General features: G+C 46.5%; 1 protein-coding gene across 4 annotated transcripts in view; it reads left to right on the plus strand.

The window, feature by feature from the left end:
• The window catches only part of CAMKK2 (calcium/calmodulin dependent protein kinase kinase 2), a 56,555-nt gene that overhangs the window by 16,037 nt on the left and 27,079 nt on the right, over positions 1–13,439 (plus strand). For all 4 annotated transcript variants that reach the window (XM_082641362.1, XM_082641363.1, XM_082641365.1 and 1 more), the window contains 5 exons: positions 4,514–4,561; positions 5,216–5,269; positions 5,980–6,031; positions 8,792–8,925; positions 10,591–10,627. In XM_082641362.1, the coding sequence (XP_082497488.1) occupies positions 4,514–4,561; positions 5,216–5,269; positions 5,980–6,031; positions 8,792–8,925; positions 10,591–10,627 (325 nt within the window). The remainder of the gene's footprint in view (positions 1–4,513; positions 4,562–5,215; positions 5,270–5,979; positions 6,032–8,791; positions 8,926–10,590; positions 10,628–13,439) is intronic.

A 13,439-nucleotide genomic window follows, 5' to 3' on the forward strand; every position in this document is an offset into this window, starting at 1 on the left:
TGCCCCATCTCCTACCTTTGTGCGGCCAACTCACAGAGCTCCGACCTTACCCACTTCTTTGTCTTCCTCATTCCCTCCGTTAGGCCTTTACCCTTGCCGTTCCCTCTGCTTGGAACCACACCATCCCCCCACCATCTTTGCAAGGACATCTCCATCTGGCTTCCAAGTCTCAACTCAAATATCACCTCCTCTGAAAGGCCTCTCATTCCACCCCCTCTAAGCAGCCTTCCGTCCCTGTCTGTCCTGTTGCCCTGTTGACTCTCCTTCACAGCAGTTGTCACCATCTGATTATCTGTGTGTTTGTTAAGTTGTTTATTGCCTGTTCCCCGCCACTGCCCCCGCCTCAGCTAGGATGTTAGGAACAGTCCTGTCCACCACAGGGTCCCCAGCACTGAGCACGCTGCCTGGCGCATAGTTGCTCAAAAATATTTGTTGAAGGAAGGAATACATTTTATTGGGGGACGCCTGGAAATCAGGAATGGCTTTCTAAAGGGGCTGATATTTAACTACACACTGAGAGTTCACTGCAGGGGGTGAGCATGGCATGAGCAAGGGCCCCGAGGTAGAAGGCATGAGCCCATTAAAAAAAAATTTGTTATTGTTGTTTCATCTCCTACTTTATTAACTAGCCACAGGCCACCTAGGTGACAGAGGTAGTCTCATTCCTCTAATATTCTAGTTTTAAAAGTATGATTACCATAACCCGACTAATTACCAGCTATGTATACCAACATATTCCTTTCCATAGAATTCAGGGTAGGTCAGGGATTCAGTTAACTGGAGTGTGGGGCCCCAAATGGGGGGCACCGTGGAAACAGGGCTGGAGAGCAAGTTCAAGTTTGTATCAGTTAGCAATGAGTCAGCTTAGAGAAACAGACATCTCCCAACAACAGTGGCTTTAACACAATAGGGTTTTCTTAACCATGTGAAATAAATCTAGAGCTAGGCACTGGGGATCGGTGTGGTAGTCGTGTTGTTGCTTTTGCCCTTAAAACCTCATGATCTCAAGATGGCTGCTGTGGCTCTAGCCTTCACAGCTCCATTCCAGGCAGGAAGAAGGAGCAGGGAAGAAAGGCAAAAGATGTCTGCCTCCTAAGTCAGTCCTCTTTCCTGCAAGCTCTACCCAGCAACTTCTGCTTATCTCCCACTAGCCAGAGCACATGGCCACCTTAGCTGTAAGAGAAGCTGGGAAATGAAGTTTTCTAGCCTGGAATGTTGCCACGCAGAGTTCCACTTATAAGGAAGAAAGGAGAGACTGATGTTTGGTGGGCAACTAGACAACTCTGCCAAGGTCAGAGCTTTAGAGGGTTTGAAGGTCAGGCTGTGAAGTCAGGACTTGACTCAAAGCAGCAGCGAGATGGGGCTGATGTGGTCAGAGTGGATTCTTGGAAGATGAACTCAGCAGCCCGTGGGGGCTAGATTATGAGGCAATGAGACCCCTTAGGACAGCTCTGCAGGGCCCCACCTCTGCCTGTCACATCCCTTCAGGACTCAGGGGAATGAAAACAATACTGGAGAGAAACACAAAACAAACTAAAAAGTCCACCAGTGAGGTGAGAGCCCTGTGGGCCCGTTACACAGCAAGTCGAAGATGCAGATCTGACGTGGAACTAACTCCAGTCAAAGGAGGTTGAGAACTGATTTAGTGTGACACCGTCTATGCCTCCCCAACCCCATCCCAAAACAGTACTCTATTTTCTACAGATGCATGTATGTGTGCATTTACATAGAAAAAGGCCTAGAACTTTATACACCAAACTGATATCAAGGTTCGGGGAGAGGGATAGAATTGGGGCCTGGGAGGGGTTTCAAGGGAAATGTTGGGCTTCTCTGTAACACGTGAAGTTTTGCTTTCTATCGTGTTTCTTTTCCCAGTTTTACTTCTTGTATCACTTAACATGTTCAGCCTAACTATACTGAGGTATAATTGAAGTGAAATAAACTGCACATATTTCAGATGTGCAGTATGATCAGTTGTGATGTATGTCCCTAAAGCCATCACCCCCATCAGGATCGCAGACATTTCCAGCACGCCCAGCAACGCATCCCTCCCCCACCTCCCCTTTCCCAGGTAGTGGCTGACCTGCCTTTTTTCATTATAGATTAGCTGACAAGTTCTGGAGTTTTATATAAGTGCAATCATTTAGTGTGTGCTCTTTTTGAGCTTAGCTTCTTTCATAGCATAAGGATTTTGTGATTGATCCGTATTTTTTCACATACCAGTAGTTCATTCCTTTTAATTGCTAAATAGTATTCCATTGTACAGATATATACCATAGTTTGTTGATCCATTTACCTATTGATGGACATTTGGATTGTTTCCAGTTTTTGACTATTACTAATAAAGCTGTTGTGAACATTTGTATACAAGTCTTTGCATGGACACAAGTTTTCACTTCTTTTGAGTGAACACCTAGGTGTAGAATGGCTGGGTCATATGGGAAGTGCTTGTTAAGAAACTGCCAAACTGTTTTCCAAAGAGGCTGCACCATTTTACATTCCTACCCATAGCATATGAAAGTTTCATTTGCCCTACATTCTGACAATACTTGGTTTGGTCTGTCTTTTTGATTTTAGCCAATTTAGTGGGTGTGGCTTTAATTTGCATTTCCCTGATGAGTAATGATGTTGAGCATCTTTTCATGTGCTTATTGATCATTTGTGTACCTTCTTTGGAGAAATAGCTTATCAAATCTTTAGCCCATTTTTAATTGTGTTTTCTTTTTATTAATGAGTTGTAGGGGTTCTTATTTATTTATTTATTTATTTATTAAAGTTTTTTTCTTTTTTTTGGTTGCATTGGGTCTTCATTGCTATGCTTGGGCTTTTCTCTAGTTGTCGCGAAGTGGGGCTACTCTTTGTTGCGGTGTGCAGGCTTCTCATTGCGGTGGCTTCTCTTGTTGTGAAGCACGGGCTCTAGGTGCGCAGGCTCAGTAGTTGTGTCTTGTGGGCTCTAGAGCGCAGGCTCAGTAGTTGTGGCACATGGGCTTAGTTGCTCCGCGGCATGTGGGATCTTCCCCGACCAGGGCTCGAACCCGTGTCCCCTGCACTGGCAGGTGGATTCTTTTTTTTTTTTTTTTTTTTTTTGCGGTACGCGGGCCTCTCACTGCTGTGGCCTCTCCCGTCGCGGAGCACAGGCTCCGGACGCGCAGGTCCAGCGGCCATGGCTCACGGGCCCAGCCGCTCCGCGGCACGTGAGATCCTCCCGGACCTGGGCACGAACCCGCGTCCCCTGCATCGGCAGGCGGACTCTCAACCACTGCGCCACCAGGGAAGCCCGTGGCAGGCGGATTCTTAACCACCACGCCACCAGCGAAGCCCAGAGTTCTTTATATGTTCTCGATACCAGTCTTTTGTCCACTGTGTTACAAATAGTTTCTCTCAGTCTGTGTCTTACCTTTTTTTCTCAGTAGTGTTTCTTTTTTTTTTTGCGGTATGCGGGCCTCTCACTGTTGTGGCCTCTCCCGTTGCGGAGCACAGGCTCCGGATGCGCAGGCCCAGCGGCCATGGCTCACGGGCCCAGCCGCTCCGCGGCATATGGGATCCTCCCAGACCGGGGCACGAACCCGCATCCCCTGCATCGGCAGGCGGACTCTCAACGACTGCGCCACCAGGGAGGCCCTCAGTAGTGTTTCAAAGAGCAAAAATTTTAATTTTGATTGAAATCCAATTTATCATTTGTTTCCTTTTATATTTTGCACTTTTTTTTATACAAAAAAGAACTTTTGAGAAACTGTTAAGAAACTTTTGTTTGTGCTAAGGACACTCAGATTTTCTCCTCTTGTATCACTTTACATTTTTTACAGGATAACACAGTCATGGATTATTGTTTAATTTTAAATTAACTTTTAAAAAGTAAATAAATGAACTTTTTAAAAGTGGGAAGAACCTTTAAAATGGGTATTAAAAGAGTACATACTAGGGCCTCCCTGGTGGCGCAGTGGTTGAGAGTCCGCCTGCCGATGCAGGGGATACGGGTTCGTGCCCCGGTCTGGGAGGATCCCATATGCCGCGGAGCGGCTGGGCCCGTGAGCCATGGCCGCTGGGCCTGCGCGTCCGGAGCCTGTGCTCCGCAACGGGGGAGGCCACAACAGTGAGAGGCCCGCATACCACAAAAAAAAAAAAAAAAAAAAAAAAGAGTACATACTATATAATTACGCTCTTACAATGTACAAAAGCTGTGCTGCTCGGGGCTTCCCTGGTGATCCAGTGGTTAAGACTCCAGGCTTCCACTGCAGGGGGCATGGGTTCAATCCCTGGTCTGGGAACTAAGCTCCTACATGCTGCGTGGCACAGCCAAAAAAAAAAAAACACCCAACAACAACTGTGCTGGTAGAAGTCAGGATAGTGGTCACCCTGGACAGGGGCCAGTATACGGGAGATGCTTCTGGGGAGCTGGGAATGTTCCCTTTCTTGATTTGGGTCCTGGTTAAGGTGTTTGTTAAGTTTGTGAAAAATGTATCTAGCTGCAAACTTACAATTCATATTCTATGTGTTTCTACTTATTTTCCAGGATTGTGTACAGCTGAATCAGTACACACTGAAGGACGAAATTGGAAAGGTAAATATCCCAGGAGCCAGGCTGGTTTTCCATACCTACCAAGGATGTCTCAGATACTGTGGAGGGAACTCCACTAGATTTGGGAGTGGGAGAGGAGTCCTTGGAGATGAGGCTGGGAAGGGGAGGGTTTTGTCACTTATGGTCCATCTGTTTTGTTTTATTTTGTTTTGTTTTTACAACGTACTGTGTTTCTACAAAAGCTCACAAAGCTTCCAGGGAAATTCCATATCACCAACATTGGTGTTGGCTTTTTTTCTCCTTAAGGTACTCTCACACCTGTTTTTGCTTTTATATCAGCCAATGGGCAGTATCATTGCAAGGGTCAAAAACTCAAATGCCAACAGAGAGCAAGTGAATAATATAAATGAGGAAAACATGCTAGGTATAAGACAGTAGGGAGTGGTGAGGACTGTGGCAAACTGTTAACATATGGAAATGATTATGGCTCCATATCCATATCAGAATCTGGATTTTTATATCTGACCTGTTTTAAAATGTTGGCCACCAATTCAAACTTTCTAAAAACTGCAGATCCAACAGCATACAGGGTGGATTTTGCCAATGGGCTGCCAGTTTGCAAGCTCTGTATTAGGGTCCTCATTTTGCAGATCATAACTTCTGGATAGTATGTCACAGGCATCTCCCTTTATCCAGGGCTCCTATGGCGTGGTCAAGCTGGCCTACAATGAAAATGACAATACCTACTACGTAAGTATCCACATCCCCCTCCCTGCCCCCATCCTTGTCCAAAGAAAAAGACTCCTTTCTAGCACTTGCCTTCCTGGAAGGTTTTCTTAGCTGTTGACTCATTTTATTCTTAGGTCATGTTTATTCTGTGCATTAGGAAGGAAGTGGGGAAATGGGGAGGTGAAGTGATTGGCTCAGGAAGATTGAGTGAATAAATTCAGCAAACGTCTCATATCCTTACTCTGGGCTACCCTTTCTACATCCTCCGTAGCAGTAAGAACTGGGTGGTAGTGAGACAAACTGCCCTGTGGCTGAGACTTTGAAATCAGTCCAATGTGGGTTCAAATCCTTGCTCTCCTGTGTGCCAATTATGTGTCCTTGGACAAGTGACATAAATGCTGAAACTCAGTTTCCCCACGTGTAAAATGTCCCTTGCCCATCACTCCAGCTCACTTGTGTCTTGATTCAGTGGTAGCGAATCCCAAGGTTTGTGGCCTCCCAGCTGGGAGAGCTGACCTGGAACCTTGGAAGTACCCTCCAGCCTGGAGGGACCCCAGGACTCCAGCTTCCACACAACCTGTGGAGTTGATCCATTCCAGTGACAAGGTGCTCACTACATTGTCCTGTGGCTGCTGGGACACTGACAGCTTGGGCAGGCGTAGGAGTGGAAGGAACTCTCCCTCCACCCTCCTCCCCATTTTAACCAGGATGTGGGGTCTTTCCTCCCACAGGCAATGAAGGTGCTGTCCAAAAAGAAACTGATCCGACAGGCGGGCTTTCCACGTGAGTTTGTTGGGCCAGGGCCTTTGTTCTTAGGTGCAGGGGCTGGGGCAATACAGAGAAGACCCACTGAATGGTGTCCCCTGCAGAGGTGTCCTGGGTGGATTCCCCTAAGACAGCATTGGGCCTCCTGCTGACGTTTTAAAATTCATTTTCTTTTAAAAATATTTATTGAAGTAATATAGGTATCAAGTAAAAAGAATCCCTCAGAGGAAAACAGTTTGACTGTTCCTCAAAAAGTTAAACATGCTGTGACCATATGACCCAGCAATTCTACTCCTAGGCATATATACCCAAGAGAATTGAAAACACATGTTCACACAAGCTCATACATGAAGGCTCATAGTAGCACTATTCATAATAGCCAAAATGTAGAAACAACCCTAAATGTCTGTCAACGGATGAATGAATAAACAAAAGGTGGTCTGTCTAGTCAATGGAATATTATTCAGCCATAAAAAGAAATGAAATTCTGATACGTGCTGCAACGCAGATGACCTTGAAAACATGATGCTAAGTGAAAAGCCAGACAAAAAAGGCCACATATTGTATGATTCCACTTATATGAAATGTCCGGAATAGGTAAATCCACAGAGACAGCAGATTAGTGATTTCCAGGGGCTGGGGTTAAAAGGCAGTGGGGACTGACTGCTAATAGGTATGAGTTTTTTTGTGGGGGAGTTGAAAATGTTCAAGACTTAGTGGTGAGGGACTTCCCTGGTGCTGCAGTGGTTAAGAATCTGCCTGCCAATGCAGGGGACATGGGTTCGATCCCTCGCCCGGGAAGATCCCACATACCACAGAGCAGCTAAGCCCGTGCACCACAACTACGGAGCCTGTGCTCTAGAGCCCGCTTGCCACAAGTATGGAGCCCACTCGCCACAAATACTGAAGCCCGTGCACCCTAGAGTCCGTGTGCCACAACTGCTGAGCCTACGTGCTGCAACTACTGAAGCCCGTGCACCTAGAGTCCGTGCTCCACAAGAGAAGCCACTGCAGTGAGAAGCCCGTGCACTGCAATGAAGGGTAGCCCCTGCTCGCCACAACTAGAGAGAAAGCCTGTGTGCAGCAAGACCCAATGCAGCCAAAAAAAAAAAAAAAAGACCTAGTGGTGATGGTTTCACAACCTTGTGAATGTTCTAAAAACCATTAAATTATATATTTTAAAATGATGAATGAAAAAAATTGAAATACCATAAGGTATTTCAATTATATCTACAAAAATGCAAAAGAACAGAAGAGTGTATAATGGAGATCAACAGTTTCTTGCTGTACTCCTCCCTCTCCCTATAGGCAGCCCCCACTTTTAGCTCTTTTAGGAGCTGGTAGTTACTGCATGTGATCAGGTGTAGGTGAGCATATGCTGCTCTAGCATAAGCTCCCTGCCAGCAGTGCTGAGCAAAATGTTGGCTTGAGCTGAAAAGAGAAAGTAGATAAGAGGAAACATAAATCGCAAAACCCTGTCCTATCACCAGGACCCTGGTTTATCCTGCTTATCTGAACTCTGAGCCCGATAATATCCTTGTGCCATTATTTCTTGATTTATTAATTTTTGACATTTACTTCTGACTTCCTCTGAGGATGACTTAAACCACTCCTTTCCTCCCTTTCCCTAACCAGGCAATGAGGTGATACCACGATGTTCAGCTCCTTTGTTGTTACTGCCCTTGTCACTTTCTTCCTTGTTACAGCAGATGCAGCAAGTATCTTTCCTTGGAACTTGCCTTGCTTCTGTTCACATCCCACTCTGACACCTGCACCTCTGCTTTTACTTTTCCAAGGCTGACACATCCACATTCTGTTCTGTTAGTCACACTTAGATCCTTACTTACATATAACATGCAGTGTAAGTGTTTTGACTGTGGACCTTTCCATCACTGTGACCTTTTGACTATCAGTCACTGCAGGGCCAAGCAAGTCCTTTGTTTTTTCTCTCATCAGCTCTTCCTTCTTTTCCTATCCTGGACTTTATTTTATATCTCTGCTACTTCCATGAGTTATGTAGGTGAAGGATAATGTTTTTGTCCATCTTATGGAGTGGGAAAACCGAGCCCCAGGGAGGGGAATATTGAGATCGCTGAACTAGACCTCAGACTTCTTTTCCTTGTACCTCAGTGGACTCTTGATTCTCACTGTGGCCTGGGGAATGGGACAGGAAGGAGAGAATGAACAGAAGGCTGGGCAAGGGGACTGGGTCTCCAGTGTTTCCAGAAGCAGAGGAGTCAGATGAAGAGAAGGCTGTTTAAAGCCCCCTGGTGGGGGATTCCCTGGTGGTGCAGTGATTAAGAATCTGCCTGCCAGTGCAGGGGACACCGGTTCGATCTCTGCTCCGGGAAGATCCTACAACTACTGAGCCTGCGCTCTAGAGCCTGTGAGCCACAACTACTGAGCCAGTGCGCCACATCTACTGAAGCCCATGTGCTCTAGGACCTGCGTGCCGCAACTACTGAGCCCACGTGCTGCAACTGCTGAAGCCTGTGCGCCTAGAGCCCATGCTCTGCAACAAGAGAAGTCACTGCAGCGAGAAGCCTGTACACCGCAAAGAAGAGTAGCTCCCGCTCGCTGCAACTAGAGAAAGCCCACATGCAGCATCGAAGACCCAACACAGCCAAAATAAATAAATAAGTAAATAAAGCCCCCTGTATGGCATCAGCCATTCCAGCCCTTCTGAGAGCCCCCCCACTTCATTTGTCCTGCCTACAGTCCCCCTCTGCAGAGGAAAGTCTCTTTGCCCTGACTCTGGATGGTTCATGTCTCCTCCAGGTCGCCCCCCTCCCCGAGGGACCCGGCCAGCCCCCAGGGGCTGCATCCAGCCCAGGGGCCCCATTGAGCAGGTGTACCAGGAAATTGCCATCCTCAAGAAGCTGGACCACCCCAACGTGGTGAAGCTGGTGGAGGTGAGGTGGGGAGACATGGAGGAGAGAGGGAGGAATGGTGATGGTCCAGCCCTGTCTCTGTTATTATCAAAATGCCATACCACTGGTTTCCAGGGAGAGCCACATCACATCAAACAGCTTGTTGCAGGGCTGAGTGGTAGTTATTTCTCCAGGCTCCTTCACCCTGTTATTTTGTGTAATCCTCATCCTTCGCTCGGACTACTACTTCCATTTTATAGATGAAGGAATTGAGGCTCAGAGGGATACTGAGGCTTGCCCTTCACCTGTTTCTCTTTTTGGAGCTGGTTCTCCTTCTACTATACATATGTGTAGGTGTAGCACAAAAGCAGCCATTTGCATGTAAACAAATGGGCCTGGCTGTGTTTCGATAAAACTTTACTTTCAGAAACAGGGGAGGGCCAGATTTGGCCTGTATGCTGTAATTTGCCGACCCCTGCTCTAGATCTCACACTTTGTGGTCTCAAGACCCTTTTATGCTCTTAAAAATAATTGAAGAATGCAGAAAACTTTTGCTTATGGGGATTATGTTTATTAATATTTATCACATTAGAATTTAAAACTGAGAAACTAAACAAATTTTTAATTCATTTAAAAACAACAATAATCCTACACATTAACGTAAGTGATTTTTTCAAAGAAAAATAACAGAACTCTAGGTAGGCAAGTGCCTGGGTCTGACTTTTCCTCGAAGGGCAGGGCTTAGAGTTCCAGGTTGGCTGTCCCAGGCCTCTGCCTAGGATGCATCCCTTTCTCAGGGCTCTTGTCCTGTGACTCTTAGATGACTAGGGAAGGCGAGTGTGGTATGGGAAGAGGTGGGAGGACCAGTCTAGCCAAGGAGTCTCTTTGTTTCTTCCCAAAAGAAGAGAGATGGTGGCTGCAGGCTATCTCCACCTGTCACACCGAGTTTCACAATTTCAACTCACTGATGCTTGAGTCGGCCATCTTAGAGGAAGCCCAAGGGCACTTGGTTAGCGCATGTGTCTGGGTCCTGGCAGGATCTCCCTTCTCCCTTGTGCCCTGTGGTGTGTGGGCTCCCCATCCAACAAGACTCTTTGCCAGCTTGCCTGTTCATTCATTCATCAGACATTTCCTGAGCACCTACTAGGTGCCTAGTCCTGTTAGAGGGCACCAAGGAGGCAACCAAGGTGGATGCAACATGGTGCCTGCCCTTTGGAGAGAGGAAGATAGAAATAGTGATAAAATGAAAGCAGGAAGGCCGTAAAAGAGAGAAAGAAAGTGCTGTGGCAGTTCCAGGCAGGGAGACATCATTTCCTGCCAGGGCAGGGGGAATGGGGACAGGATTTGAATTTTCACCCTGATGACCAGTCCGTCGTCTCCTAGGAGACAGGTGGGATTCTTACTCAACCTGAGACATTTTCCAGGGAAGGAATCTGCCCCCTCCTTTTTGTAACCTCCTTTCTGGGTATTTAGGACCCTTGAGGATTGGGCTAGAACGCGCTTATTTTCCAGATGGCCATTTGGATCACACACTCTGGGTTTTTTCCTGTGCCCTTCATCTTAACTAGGAAAAACAGTGGAAAGCGCAGCCCTCCCACTGGCAAATGCAGTCATGTGGACGATGCTTCCTCCCTGCTCATACCTTTTCTCCCTCTTCCTCTCTCCTGCTCCTCATCTCCGGCCTGTTCCATGTGGCTATGCCAACAGGTCCTGGACGACCCCAATGAGGACCATCTGTACATGGGTAAGAGAGCCCTTGCTTCCTGCCACCCTTGCTCAGGCAGCTGCTCCTGCCAAAGCCCAGGGGTGCTCTCCAGGCATCCCCTGCCCCTGGCATCTGCCACCCTTTCCTGCTCCAACTGGTCCCCACACAGAAGACTACACCCCTGGTTCAAAGCAGGAGGTGGATAGGAGTTCTTGCTGGGACTTTATCTGGGTGTCCTGTTCATCCATTTGCAGATATTTATTGAGTTCCTACTGTGTGTTGGACACCATTCTAGGCACGAAGAATGCAGTGATGAGTATGAAAGATGAGGCCCTTGCTCTCATGAAGCTGGTATTCTAGTCAGGGAAGACAGATAGTCAACAACTACAGTCGGCCCTCCGTGTCCACAGGTTCTGCATCTGCAGGTTCAACCAAATGTGGATCGAAAATATTAAAAAGAAAAAATTTCAGAATGTTCCAAAAAGTAAAACTTGAATTTGCAAAGAGTAAAAATGCACTGGCACCTATTTACATAGCATTGATATTGTATTAGATACTATAAGTAATCTAGAGATGATTTAAAGTATAGGGGAGGATGTGCATAAGTTATATGCAAATACTGTGCCATTTTAAATAAGGAACTTGAGCATCCATGGATTTTGGTATCCACGGGGGTCCCTGGAACCAATTCCCCATGGATCCCGAGGGATGACTGTAAATAAAGCAGATAATCAACTTCAGATAGATACTCTGAAGAAGATTAAACAGGGTGATGTGAGAGAGAGATGGAGGGGCCACGGCAGAAAAGAGGTGACCATTTAGCACCTGAGTATCAAGGACACAGCCCTGTTGCATCTGAGGAAGAGCATTCCAGGCAGAGGAAACAGCAGGTACAAAGGCCCCGAGGCTGGTGAGAGCTTAGCGTGTTTGAGAAACATGTGGCTGCAGCAGAGGAAACCAGGGAGAGGGGGTGGGGATGAAGGTGGAGGGCCTGGGAGGCCATGATGGGGCATTTGGAGGCTTGAGGGGCCATTGAAGGGTCTGGGCCCTGCACACTGAAAGGAAGGACTCAGGTATGTCCTCAGAGACCTCGGTTTTAAAAAATGATGAGGACATGGGGCAATTCTCAGTCAGTTCCCAGCATAAGTGCTGATGAGGGAAGGAACTGCAGGACTAATTCAAAGCTGGACAGCAGACTCTCAGGCCCAGGAAGGCGTGATCAGCAGGTCACGTGTCCCGCTGTTGTCTGGCTTGGGTAGGCGTTCAGACTAGCGTATGCATTTCGCGTGGGTACAGATGACAGCCGGGAGGGGTGTTAAGGAGATGAGTGGTATGGGCAGGGCCAAGCCCAGTCTGTATCCTGGATGAGCACAGGGTGATCCTTTGTTGCACAGGGAGTGGTTAATCATAAATAATGGGTCTGGTCTGGAACTAGAGCTCAGAGCTCAATTTCCCCTACAGTAGTTGCCATGGTTCAATTCCAAGGATGCTCTTGTTGCTTAGGACATTTTATTTTTCATCACCCCCTTCAACCCAGGTTTTTATTATGAAAAATGCTAAAGTTGAAAGAAGAGTACAATGAGTACCTGTATGCCTACCGCCCAGATTCAACAGTTAGTAATTTTTGTCATATTTGCTTTATCAGTCTAGCCACCCACCCATCCATTTCTCTGTTTTTTTCTTTTAATTTTATTTGTTTATTTAGTTTTGGCTGTGTTGGGTCTTCGTTTCTGTGCGTGGGCTTTCTCTAGTTGCGGCGAGCAGTGGCCACTCTTCATTGCGGTGCACGGGCCTCTCACTGTCGCGGCCTCCCTTGTTGCGGAGCACAAGCTCCAGACGCGCAGGTTCAGTAGTTGTGGCTCACGGGCCTAGTTGCTCTGCGGCATGTGGGATCTTCCCAGACCAGGGCTCGAACCCATGTCCCCTGCATTGGCAGGCGGATTCTCAACCACGCCATCAGGGAAGCCCTCTCTGTATTTTTTTTGCTGAACCACCCAAGAGTAAAAGTAGCAGACATCTTGACCCTTCAGCCCCTAAACATTTTGGCCTGCATCTCCTACATGATCACAATAATCCTACCGTTATTGCACCTGGAAAAGTTAATGCCAGTTCCTTAAGAGCATCTAGTGTGCAGCCAGATTCCAATTTTAGAACTTTAAAAACCTTCCTTTAGAAACATTTTAGAAGGTACACATAAAGAACATCAGATCTGATAACTTTAAAAAATTGTGAAACATTCATATAATAAAAATATGAACATCACAGAATCATAATTTCTCAAAATGTGGTACCAACACCACTTTAAATATATGAGACGATTTTAGGTGGTATATGGACCAACATTAAAAAAATTTTTTTGATTTAATTTATCATTGCATAGGAAAAGCTATAACCAGCACACTAAACTCATGATTTCCTGGATATTATTACCCAGGATAAGTTTTTAAGGCTAAAAGTTTTAACACTAAGTCAACTTAAAGAAAAGTATGAAATAAACAATAGTTTACGTGGTATATAGATAGGGCCAGATTATAAAAATGGTAGGCAAACGAGTAAGTTGGGGAAATATAGAAGAAATCATAAAATGTAAAAGATAATTTTTGGCCCAGAATGGCATTGCCAGCATAATTTGCTCGCTTGGGGCCCCAGACCTGACACCGAATGGCTTTGGGCTGTTTCTGAGGAGATGGGTTGTTCTTTCAACGAACATTACAGTTTGTCAGGCCCTGTTCTAGGCTCTTCAAGGAACGAAACTTAACTGCCCCCCCCCACTCCCTCAGGGCACTTCATTGCTCTGGTGAGGATGGACAGACACACTCAGACCTAAGTATTAGGCATAGGCTTCCAAGGT

The sequence above is a fragment of the Mesoplodon mirus genome, assembly GCF_964341445.2.
Source record: "Mesoplodon mirus genome assembly, chromosome: 13".
NCBI classification, from domain to species: Eukaryota; Metazoa; Chordata; class Mammalia; order Artiodactyla; family Ziphiidae; genus Mesoplodon; species Mesoplodon mirus.